Raw genomic sequence first — 15477 nt, 5'->3', positions numbered from 1 at the left:
GTCACAGAACGGGCGGTGTCAGAGAAGATCATCCTGTCTGGTACTGCAGTACTAGCCAGATGATCTTCACTTCTGATGAATTGGAATGCGGGCGCTTCCCAATTCGCCGCTGCACACAATGCCGCACGCTCCATTGTGTGAACTGACAGGTTCTCTGCGGCCGCTATTCAATGAATAGCAGCCGCAGAAAACTGACATGTCAGTTTTTTACGACGCTCCTAGCGATCCCGGACGGGGTATATACTATGACGGAGATTCATCCAACATGATGTAAAGTGAAACTGGCTCAGTTGCCCCTAGCAACAAATCAGAGTCTGTGAGGAATGAAAGGTGGAATCTGATTGGTTGCTAGGGGCAACTGAGCCAGTTTTACTTTACACCATGTTTGATAAATCTCCCCCAATGTTTATCTACGCCAGCTGTGATTCCATAGACGGCAGCACAATGTAAGTGTCATATTAATCACGGCCTTTGTTGCAAATCGGCAACAACGACCGTGATAATAGGACATTTACGTTGTGTGAACATAGCTTCAGACTGTATTTATGTGATTTTAACCTCAAATGAACTTTTCCAGCTAACCCGCTCCTGTATGAACAGGCTGCTGACATGCATTGTGCAACAGAATTTCTCTTTAACAGTTAGAAATGAGGCAAGAAAAAACATTAACGTACCAGAAATGAGTTCTCGTGAACTCTTGTGCTTTTTTTTTTTCCAAATATTTTTATTGGATTTTTCAAATTTTATCAATAACAATACAGTTACATATCAAAGGAAGATATAAAGTTCTTGTGCTTTTTAGCAAGGTGTGGGCAGAGAGGTGTGGGCCATGTGACATAGAATTAATACATGACATGTTAGGCCATGTTCACACAATGTAAGCAACACAGCCGTGATTAATTCACTTACATTGTGCGGCAGCTAGTGGCCGGAGTGTATACACATAGTATACACTACAACAAGGGTCCCCGGGCCGCCCCGCAAAAAACTGACATGTTAGTTTTCTGCAGCCACTATTCATTGAATAATGGCCGCAGAGGATCTGTCAGTGCACACAATGGAGCTTGCGGCTCCAGCTGCATGCGGGGAATTCAGATGCAGGCGCCCGGGTGCGTCACAGAACGGCTGGTGTCTTACACCATGTGAACATGGCCTCATTGGGTGAAGCCACTGCTGTACTTCGCCGCACAGGCGCAGTACAGCAGCATCTACTCCGGCTGCACTGCGCATGCGCAGCATAGTAAAGACGTTGGCGTGGCCGACGTGCAATGCCGGCCTTCCCGAGTGACGCCAGCATGCGGCACTTTCCAACACGCCCACAGGGGCATGATTACAGTGCCGGAACCTGCCTAGGACCGTGACTAGATAACCAGCCACCCTCCCACCATGACTACTTGGCTGGTAATTTACATAGAGTGCGGTAGGTTATTAAACTAACTTTGCGGTCTGTATGTACAGGGGACGGAGGCTACAGGGGGATGTTTGGGAAGCGTGCTGGGTGATGTACCAGCACGTTTCCTTAGATTTATGGCCAATTTTAGCGTGATTGGTTCCCTTTAAGGGGTTTCTGGGCTTAAAAAAACATGGTTGCCTTCTTTTAGAAACAGCACCTCTCCTGTCCCCAATTTAGGTGTGCAGCTCAGTCCCATTGACTTGAATGGAGGGGAATTGTAATACTGCACACAACCTGCGGACAGGGGTTGTGGTGCTTTTTGCAAGAAAGTAACTGGGCTTTTTCGAATCCTGGATAACCCCAAAATGGTGCATGACATGGGGATTCTATGTTGGTGTCCTGTGAGACCCTACAGCTTGTCCCACCCCCTCCTCATACCCTGCCCTGGGAAAAACATTGTCTATCTGCTTAGCCTAGAGTGTATCATAATTAAAGTGGTAGTGCGGTCTTAAGGATTTTTTCACTAAATAATGCACATTACAAAGTTATACAACATTGTAATGTGTTATTTAAGTGAATGGCCCCCTTCCCCATGCCCCCCCCCCTCCCCGACCACAGACCCGGAAGTGTGATGCACTATACTTACGGAATCACTGTCGACCCCGGCCGTACTGCTCCAGCCCTCCCTTATGCCGGCTCCCCTACAGCGCGTCATCAGCTGCTCATCCGCGATTGGCTGAGCTCTGTTATGCTCAGCCAATCTCGGCTGAGCAGCTGAAGACGTGCTGGAGGGGGGCTGGCAGTGGCGTAGCTACCGCGGTCGCTGCGATCGCCGCTGCGACCGGGCCGCTACCAAGGGGGGGCCTCGAGGCCCCCCTTGCCACTGTACTTCCCCTTTCCCACTCCCTCTTGTGATCGCAAGCAATGTTTTGCTTGCGATCACAAGAGGCAGGCTGGGACGGGCCCCGGCTGACTTGCTGCTCCCCGGCTCTGTCCGGTACCGTCTCCGGCAGCAAACACACCAGGGAGCTGTGTGTGCGCAGGGGAACTACTTCCGGGGCCGGGAGCATCACGTCGCCATAAAACAAGGTCCTGGGAAGCCCCGCCCCCTGCCGCGGGAGTCCCCGACCCCTGCCGCAGGAAGCCCCGCCAGCGCGTGACTAGAGGACTACAGAAACCATATAGGTGAGTATAGATTTTTTGTTTTAAAGGGCATGATGAGGGGTGTAGTGGTATGATGATGAGAGGGGTGTAGTGGTATGATGAAGGAACAAGAGGATAATGAGGGGTGTAGTGGTATGATGATGGAACAAGAGGATGATGAGCGGAGTTCTGGTATGATGATGAAGGAACAAGAAGATGATGAGGGGTGTAGTGGTATGTTGATGAAGGAACAATAGGATGATTGAGGGTGTAGCGGTATGATGATAAAGGAACAAGAGGATGATGGGGGGTGTAGTGGTATGATGAAGGAACAAGAGGATGATGGGGGTGTAGTGGTATGATGATGATGATGGAACAAGAGGATGATGAGGGGAGTTGTGGTATAATGATGAAGGAACAAGAGGATGATGGGGGGTGTAGTGGTATGATGATGAGGGGTGTAGTGGTATGATGATGAAGGAACAAGAGGATGATGGGGGGTGTAGTGGTATGATGATGAACACAGTCTATGAGAGAAGTCACCGGCACTACTCCAACAATGTCTGGACCTTGGATTGATGATCTGGACTTATATGCAGATACTTGCGTCGGGGTGCACTTCATAAACCAGATTTAGCAAAAGCAAGCAATATAGTGAAAGAAGCTGAAAGCACTCACCGCTCTGATGCAAGATGTCTTTATTTCGTGGTGGATTAAAACATGGACGTTAGTCCTGCAGGACGGCAGATGCTATATCCTAAACAAACAACATTCTCATGACCGCCATTTCGCGCGCATGCGTGCATCAGAGCGGTGAGTGCTTTCAGCTTCTTTCACTATATTGCTTGGTATGATGATGAAGGAACAAGAGAATGATGGGGGGTGTAGTGATATGATGATTAAGGAACAAGAGGACAATGAAGGGTGTACTGGTATGATGATGAGGGAACAAGAGGATGATGAGGGGTGTAGTGGTATGATGATGAGGGAACAAGAGGATGATGGGGGTGTAGTGGTATGATGATGGAACAAGAGGTGATGAGGGGTGTTGTGGTATGATGATGAAAGGGCAGGAGGATGAAGGGGTGGTAGAATTATGATGGAGGTGGTTGTAGTATGATGATGGAGGGGCAGGAGGATGAAAGGGGTAGTAGTATGGTGATGGAGGGGCAGGAGGAGAGGACAACATGGGGGGGCATCTATAAGAGGGACAACACAGGGGGGCCATCTATAAGGGTTAAACATTGGGGGGCCATCTATAAGGTGGACTACATGGGGGTGTATACAATAGGGCATGCACAGAGGGGGGCATGTACTATAAGGGGGGTCACATAGTGTCAGGGCTACCTAATAAATGAGGGTGTAAAGGGGCCAATACAGTTCAGTTCAGTTAGTATAGAGATGAGGATGGTGTCGGAGTGAGGAGCCTAATATCTTTCTTTGGCAGATTTTGTGGATTTGTGGCTCTGAGAAGTTCTCATAACGGCCCAGAGCAGATGGAGAAGATGAAAAGGGAAGAACTCTGATCAGAGAAGACGTCCCCTGTGAGTCACTTGATATAACTGCACTGTAATGTATATGGTGTATAGAGCCTGTGTACAGTGCGTCCACCTCTATATGACTGTATGAAGTGATATTGGTCTATGTACAGAGGATTTTATTCAGTAGCAGCGGGGTGTTAGTATGTGGTGGTGTTAGTCAGTATTTGGTGGAATTGTTACTTGTTATCCGCTACTGTGTTTTATTGGATTTAGAATACTGGATTTGGTCAGTAACAATATGGCGGTGATGGTTGTGGTGTGGCGGTAATATTTTCCCTTGTGTACTGGTAATATTGGCAATATTGGTCTCTGTAAACAGGATTTGGTTAGTAACAGTATGGCAGTAATATGAATGGTGATAATATTTCCTATATACTGGTATTATTGGTAATATCGGTCTTGAGATATATATCTACCAATAGCATTGAGAAAGGGGGGGCCCAAGTTGACCTCTTGCACCAGGGCCCAAGAGACATTAGCTACGCCCCTGGGGGCCGGCATGAGGGTCGGCTGGAGCGGTCTGTCTGGCCTCCTGAAGATGACGTGATCGTCCCAAGATGGCGGCCGGGGTTGACAGTGACAGTTGACATTCCGTAAGTATAATGCACCACACTTCCCGGTCTAGCGCGTGGAGGGGAAACATGAGAAAAGGGGCCATTCACTTAAATAACACACATTACAAGGTTGTATAACTTTGTAATGTGTGTTATTTAGTGAAAAAATACTTTAGACCGCACTACTTCTTTATAAGCATGCGTTTACCTGCAGTTCCCCTTTAAAAGTATTTAAAAAAAGAATTTAAAAAAATGTAGTATAAAAATCGGATTCTATCCAAATAGACACAGTGCTGCAATTGTTGCCAAAGTACTTACGAGAAAGAGGTTAATACTTCTGAGTGTTAATAATGATAATGAATGTAGATCGATTTGTAGAGATTTTGTCATTTTATATGTCTTTTTTTCTGTTGGTCAATGTAAAAAAAAAAAAAAAAATCCATTGTGATCCTTTGTTATATAATGAGATATAAAAACTGTCCAGGTGGGGAAAAGGGGGAACCTTTTTTTCTCTGTATATTTCTGTGAGCCGTGTTATGTTCTTAAGCTAAATGAATATATAGATTGTTTTCTTTCAGTGATAAGGAAAATCTGAATGGCAATGTTCTTGTCATCCGTCCCAGTAATTGCAGATGTACATTAGCATTCTCTTTTGCATAATTGTTCTAAATGAAGATTAGTTTTTGCTTTCGTATCAACACAGAATAGACCATGTGCTGAATATTCCCATTCTCATGTATTTGTAGTAGATGCAGAATCAGGGGTTACAGTCATGTTTCCTATTTGATAGATCAGCATTGGCTATATTGGTCTGTGGCAACATTTGCACTTTTCACATCCTCCTATTATGTAGAGTTAGACCTAATTTATTACTAGTATATATATACTGTATATATTGTTTTGTACTTTAGGCCCTATTCCACGGAATCGATTATCGTCCGTATTCGGCTGATATCGACATGTCGGCTGATCGTTGCAGTCGCTTGTTTTTCAACATGTTGCTGCTGTATCCTATGGGCTGCCCGGACGATCAGCGATCCCCCGGGCAGCCCCCCCCCCCCCCGCAGCTCCCCGCCGCCCCTCCCGCACTCACCCGCTCGCTGCAGCCACGTTGAATAGCGGCGGCAGCGAGCGGGGAACGAGGAGCAAACGAGTGCTGAGAGCGCTCGTTTGCTCCTCTTAACGACCCGTGGAATAGGGGCTTTTGCCTCCCAGAAAGTGTTAAGAAGCTGCTGTCAACCTCACCAATTCTGTGGGACTGGCAGACAGTCTAATGTGTACGGTGGCTTTCCAACTCTCCTGACAGATGAAATCAGGGAAGAGGTCAGGCATATTGGATTTCAGCTACCCCACCCTTTTGTTTTCTGAGAGACAAGCTGACACCACTCTGGCAGCGGTTTAGAGCCTTTTTATACAGGCCGATTATTGGCAAGGAGCGTTGCTAGAAACGCTCCTTCGGCTAATCATCTGTTTGTGTAAAAGTGTCATTGATCTGCTGAGGAGCGAGAAAACACCCAATTGTCAGTTGATCATATCTTCTGTGCGGCTTCAAAACTTATAGACCGCACATCTGTCAGCCACTTATCTTTCTGTGTAATCTGGGGATGTGCGTCCAATAGCAATACATTTAAATGGCCACACAAACGATACCGTGATCATTTGTGCAGCCCAGCCACACGGTTAATCATGCCTTCTAAAGATACTGCAAACAAGTGACGATCTGCGCTCGCTCCTGTCCATAGCACGGCCGTGTATAAGGACCCTTACTCCATTCAGAATACATGATCTCTGCCAAGCCATTCAGTCACATGTATTGGGTTAGAGGGATAGATAGAGGTTCACCTGGCTGATAGCTATGGCTATGGCAGGTGGTGTCTCTACACGGGAACCCTTTGTATACCAAAGCTGTTTTGGTAATTGGCTGAGTATACAAATTTAGTAGGATTTCAAAATAAAGTCTATTCACAAGCCTGGTCCTCTGTACTAGGGGTCTAAGCATGGCTACCCCCTCTGTGATGTCCTTAAGCCAAAATGAAGCAAGCTCTTAAATGCTCCTGTAGTCCTTTTTTGTTGTTGTTTTTAGGGGGTTATGCTTTCTATAATAAAAATTTATATGATATCCCAACTCTTGATGCATCATTCCTATTTCCTCACAGTAAGAGTTCATCTTCAGTTCGGTGACAACCTTTATTTCTACTTACAGGAAATAAATATCTCTCTTGGTCATGTGATGACACAGATGCAGCATAAACATAGTAACACATACCCTTTAAGGGTACGTTCACACTTACCGGATCCGCAGCTGATTTTCTGCTGCGGACCCGCAGCAGATTTCATTTAAATAACTGAACACAGCATTAGATCTGCACCATCAAATCTGCTGCGGATCCTGTAGGTGTGAGCGCACCCTTAGGCTGGTTTCACACACAGCTTTTTGTTGCAGTTTTTGTGGCAGCACATGGTTTGGGCACCATAAATCTCCTGACAGTCCCCCATTGTAATGTTTGCATTCTAGAAAACATCTATCAGTTTGTTTTTTCCTTTCCTGCCGATACAGTCGATAATAGTCTGCTGTAAAGTGCTGTAAAAGAAATCTGAATTTGTGGAAGTGAAAATGTTTTTCAGTTGATGTCTGGAAATCTTGAAATCTCCACTTCTCGAAGAGTATTGCATATTCTTGATTTCGCAACTGTGAGACAATAACAGGCAACACCTTTTTTTTTTTTTTTTTTTTTTTTTTTTTAATGAAACAATAAGTTCATCCTAAAAGCAAAAGTACTTGCACAAGTCAATCCCATAATGTAAACCATAACCCAGACAATAAGAGGCAAGACAGACAAATATTCCTTGACAGCCCTGTTGTCAACTGTCCAGAACTGCCAACAATATAGCACAAATATAGCTATGTATAGAATAATAGTATTGGAGGGATGATTTAACTAAGCCTTTGTGGATGTGTCTATCATCACGCTTGCTGACAGTTTCCACTTTTTGTATGCAGCTCACGGTTATAACCTAAACAAAATGATTTGCTCTAACTACTAGAAACTAGTATACAGATAACCTTTAGTTGTGTTTTTTAGATGGTTTGCCGGAGTGTCACATTTCTCGATTGTACACATTTGTTTCTTTACTATACTGTTTAGTTGCTCTTTTGTTGCTTTTTATCAAAAACTTATTTCCCAGTGTATTAGCATACAGTTTGAGGCCAAGTTCACACAATATTTTTTTTAATTAAACAGCCATTGTTGCAGCCGTTTAATCACAGTGGCTGATCACATTAGCCCCTATGGAACCACAGTTGTAGTGTATACACACTTTATACACTACGGCCGGGATTCCATGCAGCCGCACAGAAAACTGACATGCCTATTTTGTGCAGCTGCTATTCAGCGAACAGCAGCCACACGAAATAGACTGTGCAGACAACGTAAAGTACGGCTCCCGACTGTACTTTACATTGGGTGCTATGACTAATTGGAGTGCAGGCACGCTCAAATGTGCCCGCATTCCAATTAAGATGAAGTTATGTTCACCCGGCCGATTCTGCAGTATTGGCTGGGTTGATCATCTCAGACAGCGGCTGTTCTGTGTCACAGAATGGCCGCTGTTTTGCCATGTGTGAACATGGCCCAAAAGTAAATTATTGGTGTTAGGTTTATATAATATACCGTGTATATATATATATATATATATATATATATATATATATATATATACATACATTTTTTCTATCTGTGTTTTTTGTGTCCATGGTTAACTAGTACTCTAGGGCCACGTTCACATAACGTAAGTTGTGTATTAATCACAGCCGCTGTTGCCAATGTGCAACAACGGCCGTGATTCATACACAACTTACATGCACTGTATTCTAATGGAATTCAACCCGGAGTTTATACACATAGTATACACTCTGGCCAGGATTGCTAGCGGCCGTACGAAAAAAATGGCATGTCAGTTTTTTGCGGCAGCTATTGTGTGAACATGGCCTAGAGCAGTGTTTCCCAGGCCGTGGCTCTCCATCTTTTCCACAACTATTTGTCTCATCATTCTTGGACAGCCCAAGGCTATCTGTGCATGATGGGAGTAGTAGTTAGACAACAGCTTCATAGCCACTGGTTGTAAAACACTGTTTTTAGGGTATAACATTCATAGTTAACTATATAAAGAATTACCACATGACTGCGAGATGTCTTGCAGAGTAATTATTTATATAATATGCTATAAAAATGATAGATCTACTGAGAAAAACCTAGCAGAGCATCTCATATCTGATAAATCCTCGCAGCGAGCACAGCGAGTGTCCAGTATTGAAGAACTTGTAAAACAGAGCCTGGATTTATCAGATGTGCACTTCTGAACATAGCCATTCTTTGCGAATCTAGGCCAGGCCTGTGTAGCAGCCTTGTACTGTTGACTTTTAAGTAACTAAGCTATTAAGCCTTGCTCCAACCAAGTTAATTGTCGAAATCTTATATGTAACCTGCACATGACAATAGCAAATCAACAAAACCAAATATGCCATTATAGTGCTGTTTGCGCATATGAGGGATTAGTTGTTTAGACCCAGTCAGTGGGTTCGCTATACACCCACGTAGAGTTAAATGTATAAGTGGGCTGTGAATGACTTAACAGTTTGCATCATGGAGGAAAATGCGATAGTTTACAAATCCGAGAGAATGTGTTTATACCGTGTCCTTTGTAAAAGGTGTCAGAGAAGAGCATCTCCTTCACGTAGCTTTATCTCTAAACGTTCACAATCTACGCCAGCTTTCAAGGTTGCAGCGTGGGCATTGCAGAAGCTTTTTTTTTTTCTGGAACGTAAGACGTTTTGGCAGAGTTTAAGTATTGTTAGTGATAGTTCTATTGTTCACTGTGCATATGGCATCCTGGTATGGCTCCATACATTGTTATCAGTAGGAAATTATTATTATTATTATTATTATTATTATTATTATTATTATTATCATCACTGGTGATGATGATGATCAGCATCATCATCAATAATAGTAATGTTTATTTTTTAATATATTTTGCTAACAGGGGCGGATTAACTTTATTGTTCACCAAGCCTGGGCCCCTACCACCACCACCACACTGTAACTACGGCAGCAATAGCGTGCTGTTCATAGCACGCGATAGATAGCGTCATACTTACCCATGTAACTGTAAAGTTTTATGAAAAATGATTATGAGGCAGTTCTGTGCTCACTTTTAATTTTCTTAATCACTTCCATTTTGAATTTGGCGTCTCTGCTCCTCTCCCTGCTGTTCGTAGCTGTGAATGAGGAGGCGGAGCTTCCTGATCCATCTCCAGCTTGAGCCTCAGTGTAATTTTATTTTATAGTGTAAGGCTGGGGATGGGTGTCATCAAGGGGTTAAAGCATAAAATAATGTGCTACCCCCCCCCTCCCTCCCAATTCAAATCACAACATTATTTCAGACCTCAACCAGACCCCTAAATACAGACACTGGACCCCCAAAATTAATTCAGACACAAATTTTACCAAAATACTCACTTTCACTACACACACTTCTTCCACCCTGTATCTTCCTGCTCCCATTTAAGACTAGTCACCCTGTATCCCCATGCCCCCACCCTGACTAGTGACACTTAATCCCCGCCCCCACCCTAGACTGGTCACACTTTATCCTCCTGCCCCCACCCTAGAATGGTTAACCTAATTTTTTTTCTACCCCCACCCCAGACTTGTCACCCTGTATTCCCCCTGCCCCCACCCCAGACTGGTCACCCTGTACACCTCTCTTTACTGATTGTCCTTCCCTTTTACACATATCCGCAGCTTTAGTTTTCTTTCTCCATAGTGCAGACTGTACAGGACCTGTGGTGACATCATAGTCATATGTAACAGTCCTTCAGTATGTTCTCAACTGGCTGCAGTTTTGGTTATTACTGTAATAGTACAGACCTGAAGAATATAGATAACATGTCGGATTTATTACATGATGAATGGCCCAAAAACTGGGGGCTCAGTCTGTGAAGAATCATGTCTGCAGTCTAGAGGGACTATATATATCTATATATCTATCTATATATCTATCTATATATCTATCTATATATCTATCTATATATCTATCTATATATCTATCTATATATCTATCTATATATCTATCTATTTATCTATCTATATATATATATATATATATATATATATATATATATATATATATATATATAAAACAGTGGTGCCTTGGATTACGAGCATAATTCCGGGGCCGTGCTTGTAATCCAAATCCACTCTTAAACCAAAGCAAATTTTCCCATAAGAAATCATAGAAATGCAGACAATTGGTTCTACACCCCAAAAATAATGATTTATTATTCTGAATAACCTGTAAAACAAATGAAACAAACATTCAGAAACTGCAGAATATGTGATATTATAAGTTTCTGTACAGTAATGATGAGAATGGGAAACACAAGGGCGGACAGAGACTGCAGGGAGCATGAAGGAATGAGCAGGACAGATGTTGGCACATACATGCAGCACTCTCTGTCCGGGGAGAGAGGGGTTACAGCTATGGAGAGATTACCTTCACAGTCCTGTCCCCTGATGTAAGCCCCAGCCTGAAGTGGATCTGCCATAATTTGGAAGGTGAGGAAGATTTTCTGGTTAAGAGTACAGAGCTGTAGGGGGTCTACGCAATGGGGGCTATGCAGGCCAAGTCCGTCCTCCACTCGCGCTCCCACCCAGTACAGGGAGCTCTTAAACCAAAATGCTCTTAAACCAAGGTACCACTGTATATATGTGTGATATATATATATATATATATATATATATATATATATATATAATTTATTTTTTATTTTTTTGTGTGTCAGTTTTTTTATGTACTATATTAAGAATTGGTATCAAACCAAAAAAGTATCAGTATCGAACTCACAATTCCGGTATCATGACATCACTACTGTCTGTTAAGCCTGTAAATGCCACCATGTTGTGTAGCTGATGCCTACCTGTTCCTGGATCACGTCTTGGCACTAGACATCTCTAATCAGCTTCTGCAGGAGGCTTTATGAAGTGGATTAAAGTTGAAAGCAATGAGCATCAGGTGCAATAGAAATATGCCTGAAAAGATAAGCCATTAAGCCATTTGGCTTGTAAAAAAAGCAATGAATTACCTGGAAAATATTGTAGCGATTACCAGAGTATACAGGTTTGGCATTGGAATGCCTTATATACTTATATCCAGCATATTTGTAGTGGGTTTATATTTTATGACTGTGGTTTTAATAGGACAGTTATGGACTTATGGACTTTAGGCTTGGGTTATGGTTCCACAGGGGCTCCATTCGGGGAGCTTTATTGCAAGTTCCCTTTATTTTGCAGGATCTTAGCAAAAAAAAAAATTCTGCGAGCAGTTATTTTTTTTCTCTGTTCAAATCCTGCAGAATAAACAAGACACCAGACAGAGACCTGACTATTGAATTTAATGGGATCTCTATAGATCTCTCTGAATTCTTTAGTGTCCGTTCTTGTGGCGCCAAATAAACATTAGCATACAGAAAGGGAATCCACACAAGGGATCCCAAAATTTTTTTTGCTAGACAATAAATAATGTATCACAATAAATCTTTATTATTACACAGTTTAAAAAAATTACATTAAAAATAGGAGACAAAGAAACAGTATCATACACCAAAAATTGGTACATTCCTTGATAAAGCGAACGCGAAACGTGCGTAGGGTGAGTAGGTAGAGGGGGCATCATGTGTATATGCATTTACCAGGGGTAGATATATGTTTATGTATATATGTATATATTTTTCTGTATTTATTATTGTTTTTGTGGATTTGCTGCACACTAATTTAATTTAGGTTGAACCCTTTTATTGGGTCTGTTACTATATTATTTTTAGCACATCTAAAAGTATACTTTGGACCATATCCACATCTTTTGTATTGCCTTATAATATAGAATTTCATACACTTATAATACACTTGGTTTTATTAAGACACTTACTGGTATTTGCTTGTACACGTACATACATATATATTTATATGTTTATCATGAATATGTGCAATATACTATTATATAAGGATATGTAAATATATACGTGGCAAAACTACAAGTCCCATCATGCCTGAACAACCAAAGATATGGATTTGGCTGCCCAGGTATGATGGGAATTGTAGTTTTGCAACAGCTGGAGTGTCAAGGTTAGCCATCACGGTTTTAGACTAATGCACCAGGTTAACCACTAGCTCCGTCATTTGTGGAACAATTCTTTGCAGAACAGATTAGGTTCATGATGGCAGGTACCAACATGAATGCATGCCTGCTACATGGTCTGATAGAGACAGAGACCAAAATATCTTTTGACTCAAGCCATGGCTTCTCAGTCGTTATAACTCTTTCAGGCTATGTATTTTATGGACTATTAAAAAATAAGAATGAAATACTGGACAAAATCAGTTGAAATCAAAGTGCCATATGTTTGATTGTGGCTGTGTTGGGTTCTACAGCTTAAATCAGCTCAGTTCTAATGCCTTGCAGAGCCCCAATTGATATGCCTGGTAAACAATGAATGGAACCTGATGCATACACCCAAATGACTCCCATCTAACATGTGTGAAAATAAGGGCCCTATTACACGGGCCAGTTATTGTGCGAACAATTGTTATATCATTCCAATTTAAACGATAATCATTCTGTGGAATTGAAGGCAACGATCGAAAAATCATTCGTATGTCGTTGATCGTTGATTTAGATCTGAACCTAAAATTATCATTAATCGTTCGCTATAATTCTACATTCGTTCCGCATTTTTTTTTTGCTGGTCGTTCAGTGTAATTGCACATTGTCCATTGTTTTGCTGGGATCAGATGGAGTAAACGATCATAGTAACGATCGTAACTAACGACCATCTTTCTGTGTAATATGGTGAACGATTTCAGGTTAACGGTAAACAATCTCGTTTAGGATCGTTACTTGTTAATCGTTAAAAAATCACTCCGTGTAATAGGACCCTAAAGCTGCGTTTACACGGAGCGATAATTCGCCAATCGATCGTTTAACAATTTTGAAGCAACGATTTGGTTTTTATAACGATTAGCGTTTAGACTGAGAAAAATCGTTAGAAAATCCCTATTGAGATCGTCTTTAAGATCGCTTAAGTCCATCTTTCACATAGGTTGAATCTTTGAAAGACTATTTACACGAAGCCATCTGCGAATTTTTAGCGAATGACCAACGACTATTTGAGAACATGCTGAAAGACCAAAATGAATGATTTCTCGCTCATCGCTTGAACGTTTGCTGTGTTTACACGGAAAAATTATCTCTCAAATGCGATCGTTATCACGAAAATTCAAACAAAAATCGTTCCATGTAAACGCAGCATAAGTCTCTGCACTTACTGGGTCTCTTCAGCAAGTATCAGTACCTCTCCTGAGCTGTGTGCAGTGCTAACATTATTTACCATAATTTTAAGACTACTACATGTTCAGTTTATTTGTATGCATGTCTAATAAAATATTGTAAATATATTAACATTTTTATTCCCAGTCAAAACGGTTCTGCATTGCTTTCTGTATGCCAAAAATGTAGGGAAGAGTAGAGTCAAATATTTGGCATGGTTTAAAATGTGCTTCTTTTTTTAATTATTTTTTTGGATGTAGACTGTCAATCAAATACAAAGGTTTGCATTTGTGCATGTGTAAATGAAGCAATTGTGTGCACGTCACATTCTGCAGCTGCAAAAGCCTCTATGGTCAGTTGAAATGGCCCTCTCTGATGTGCACATAGTATACCAGCCAGATAGACATGTTTTATGGTATGTTTGCCTGCACCAGATAGAAGCCGAGGAGTTCTTTTCTGAATAGCTTCTTTTAAAACTTTAAGAACAGCAGGATCTAGAGGAGAAACTGCTATTGCAAAATATGCTACTTGTGAACATTGTAACAAAGCTATCCATTATTCATAAAGAAGCTAAAAATATTCTTGCCAACGTCCCCTTTTGTTGCTACGGTATAATCCTCACAAAATACCTTTCAATCATCTGCACGCATGAATGTGGTGTATATTTTTATGCATTAAATTTGACATTATGTAACCCTTAATCCACAGATAATCCAAAGCAGCAAGGCTCTAATTGAGAATGCGGATGCCGTGTATGACAGGATAGTACAGTGCCAGAAGACTGGTAAGTGAAATGGCTTGATTCCACTGACTTTTATTTTAATCTTATATTGGATACCATTATATTGTTGTTTTGTAAACCATGAACACTGCACCATCACTCACTAGTTGGTCGTGGCAGAAACTCAGGCCCCAGTGATAATGTTAAGACCTTGTAAATTTTAGAATTGTTATTTTTAACACAACAATGATGCTATCCTAAAATAAATGTCCACTTTTGTTTCAATATATTTAGTAAAATTTTTGATAGTACATCAAACATATGAACAGCATTGTATAGCTTATTTGTGTAACTAAAGCATTAAAGGAGAAGTCCGGTGAAAATTTTTATAAAAATACTGTATTGCCCCCCCCCCCAAAGTTATACAAATTACCAATATATACTTATTACAGGAAATGCTTATAAAGTGCTTTTTTTCCCTGCACTTACTACTGCATCAAGGCTTCACTTCCTGGATAAAATGGTGATGTCACGACCCGACTCCCAGAGCTGTGCGGGCTGTGGCTGCTGGAGAGGATGATGGCAGAGGGATGCTCAGTGTCCCTCCAGTGCCCTGTGTCCTTCAGTGTCCCCCTACCATCATCCTCTCCAGCAGCCACAGCCCGCACAGCTCTGGGAGTCGAGTCGTGACATCACCATGTTATCCAGGAAGTGAAGCCTTGATGAAGTAGTAAGTGCAGG

At 41.8% G+C, this 15477-nt stretch overlaps 1 protein-coding gene across 2 annotated transcripts in view; it reads left to right on the top strand.

Moving 5' to 3' along the window:
• Positions 1-15477, top strand: part of PLCL2 (phospholipase C like 2) — a 149969-nt gene that overhangs the window by 104105 nt on the left and 30387 nt on the right. For both annotated transcript variants that reach the window (XM_069958703.1, XM_069958702.1), the window contains exon 5: positions 14724-14799. In XM_069958703.1, the coding sequence (XP_069814804.1) occupies positions 14724-14799 (76 nt within the window). The remainder of the gene's footprint in view (positions 1-14723; positions 14800-15477) is intronic.

This window comes from Dendropsophus ebraccatus, chromosome 2, assembly GCF_027789765.1.
Source record: "Dendropsophus ebraccatus isolate aDenEbr1 chromosome 2, aDenEbr1.pat, whole genome shotgun sequence".
NCBI classification, from domain to species: Eukaryota; Metazoa; Chordata; class Amphibia; order Anura; family Hylidae; genus Dendropsophus; species Dendropsophus ebraccatus.
This window is presented reverse-complemented; position numbering and strand designations above follow the sequence as displayed.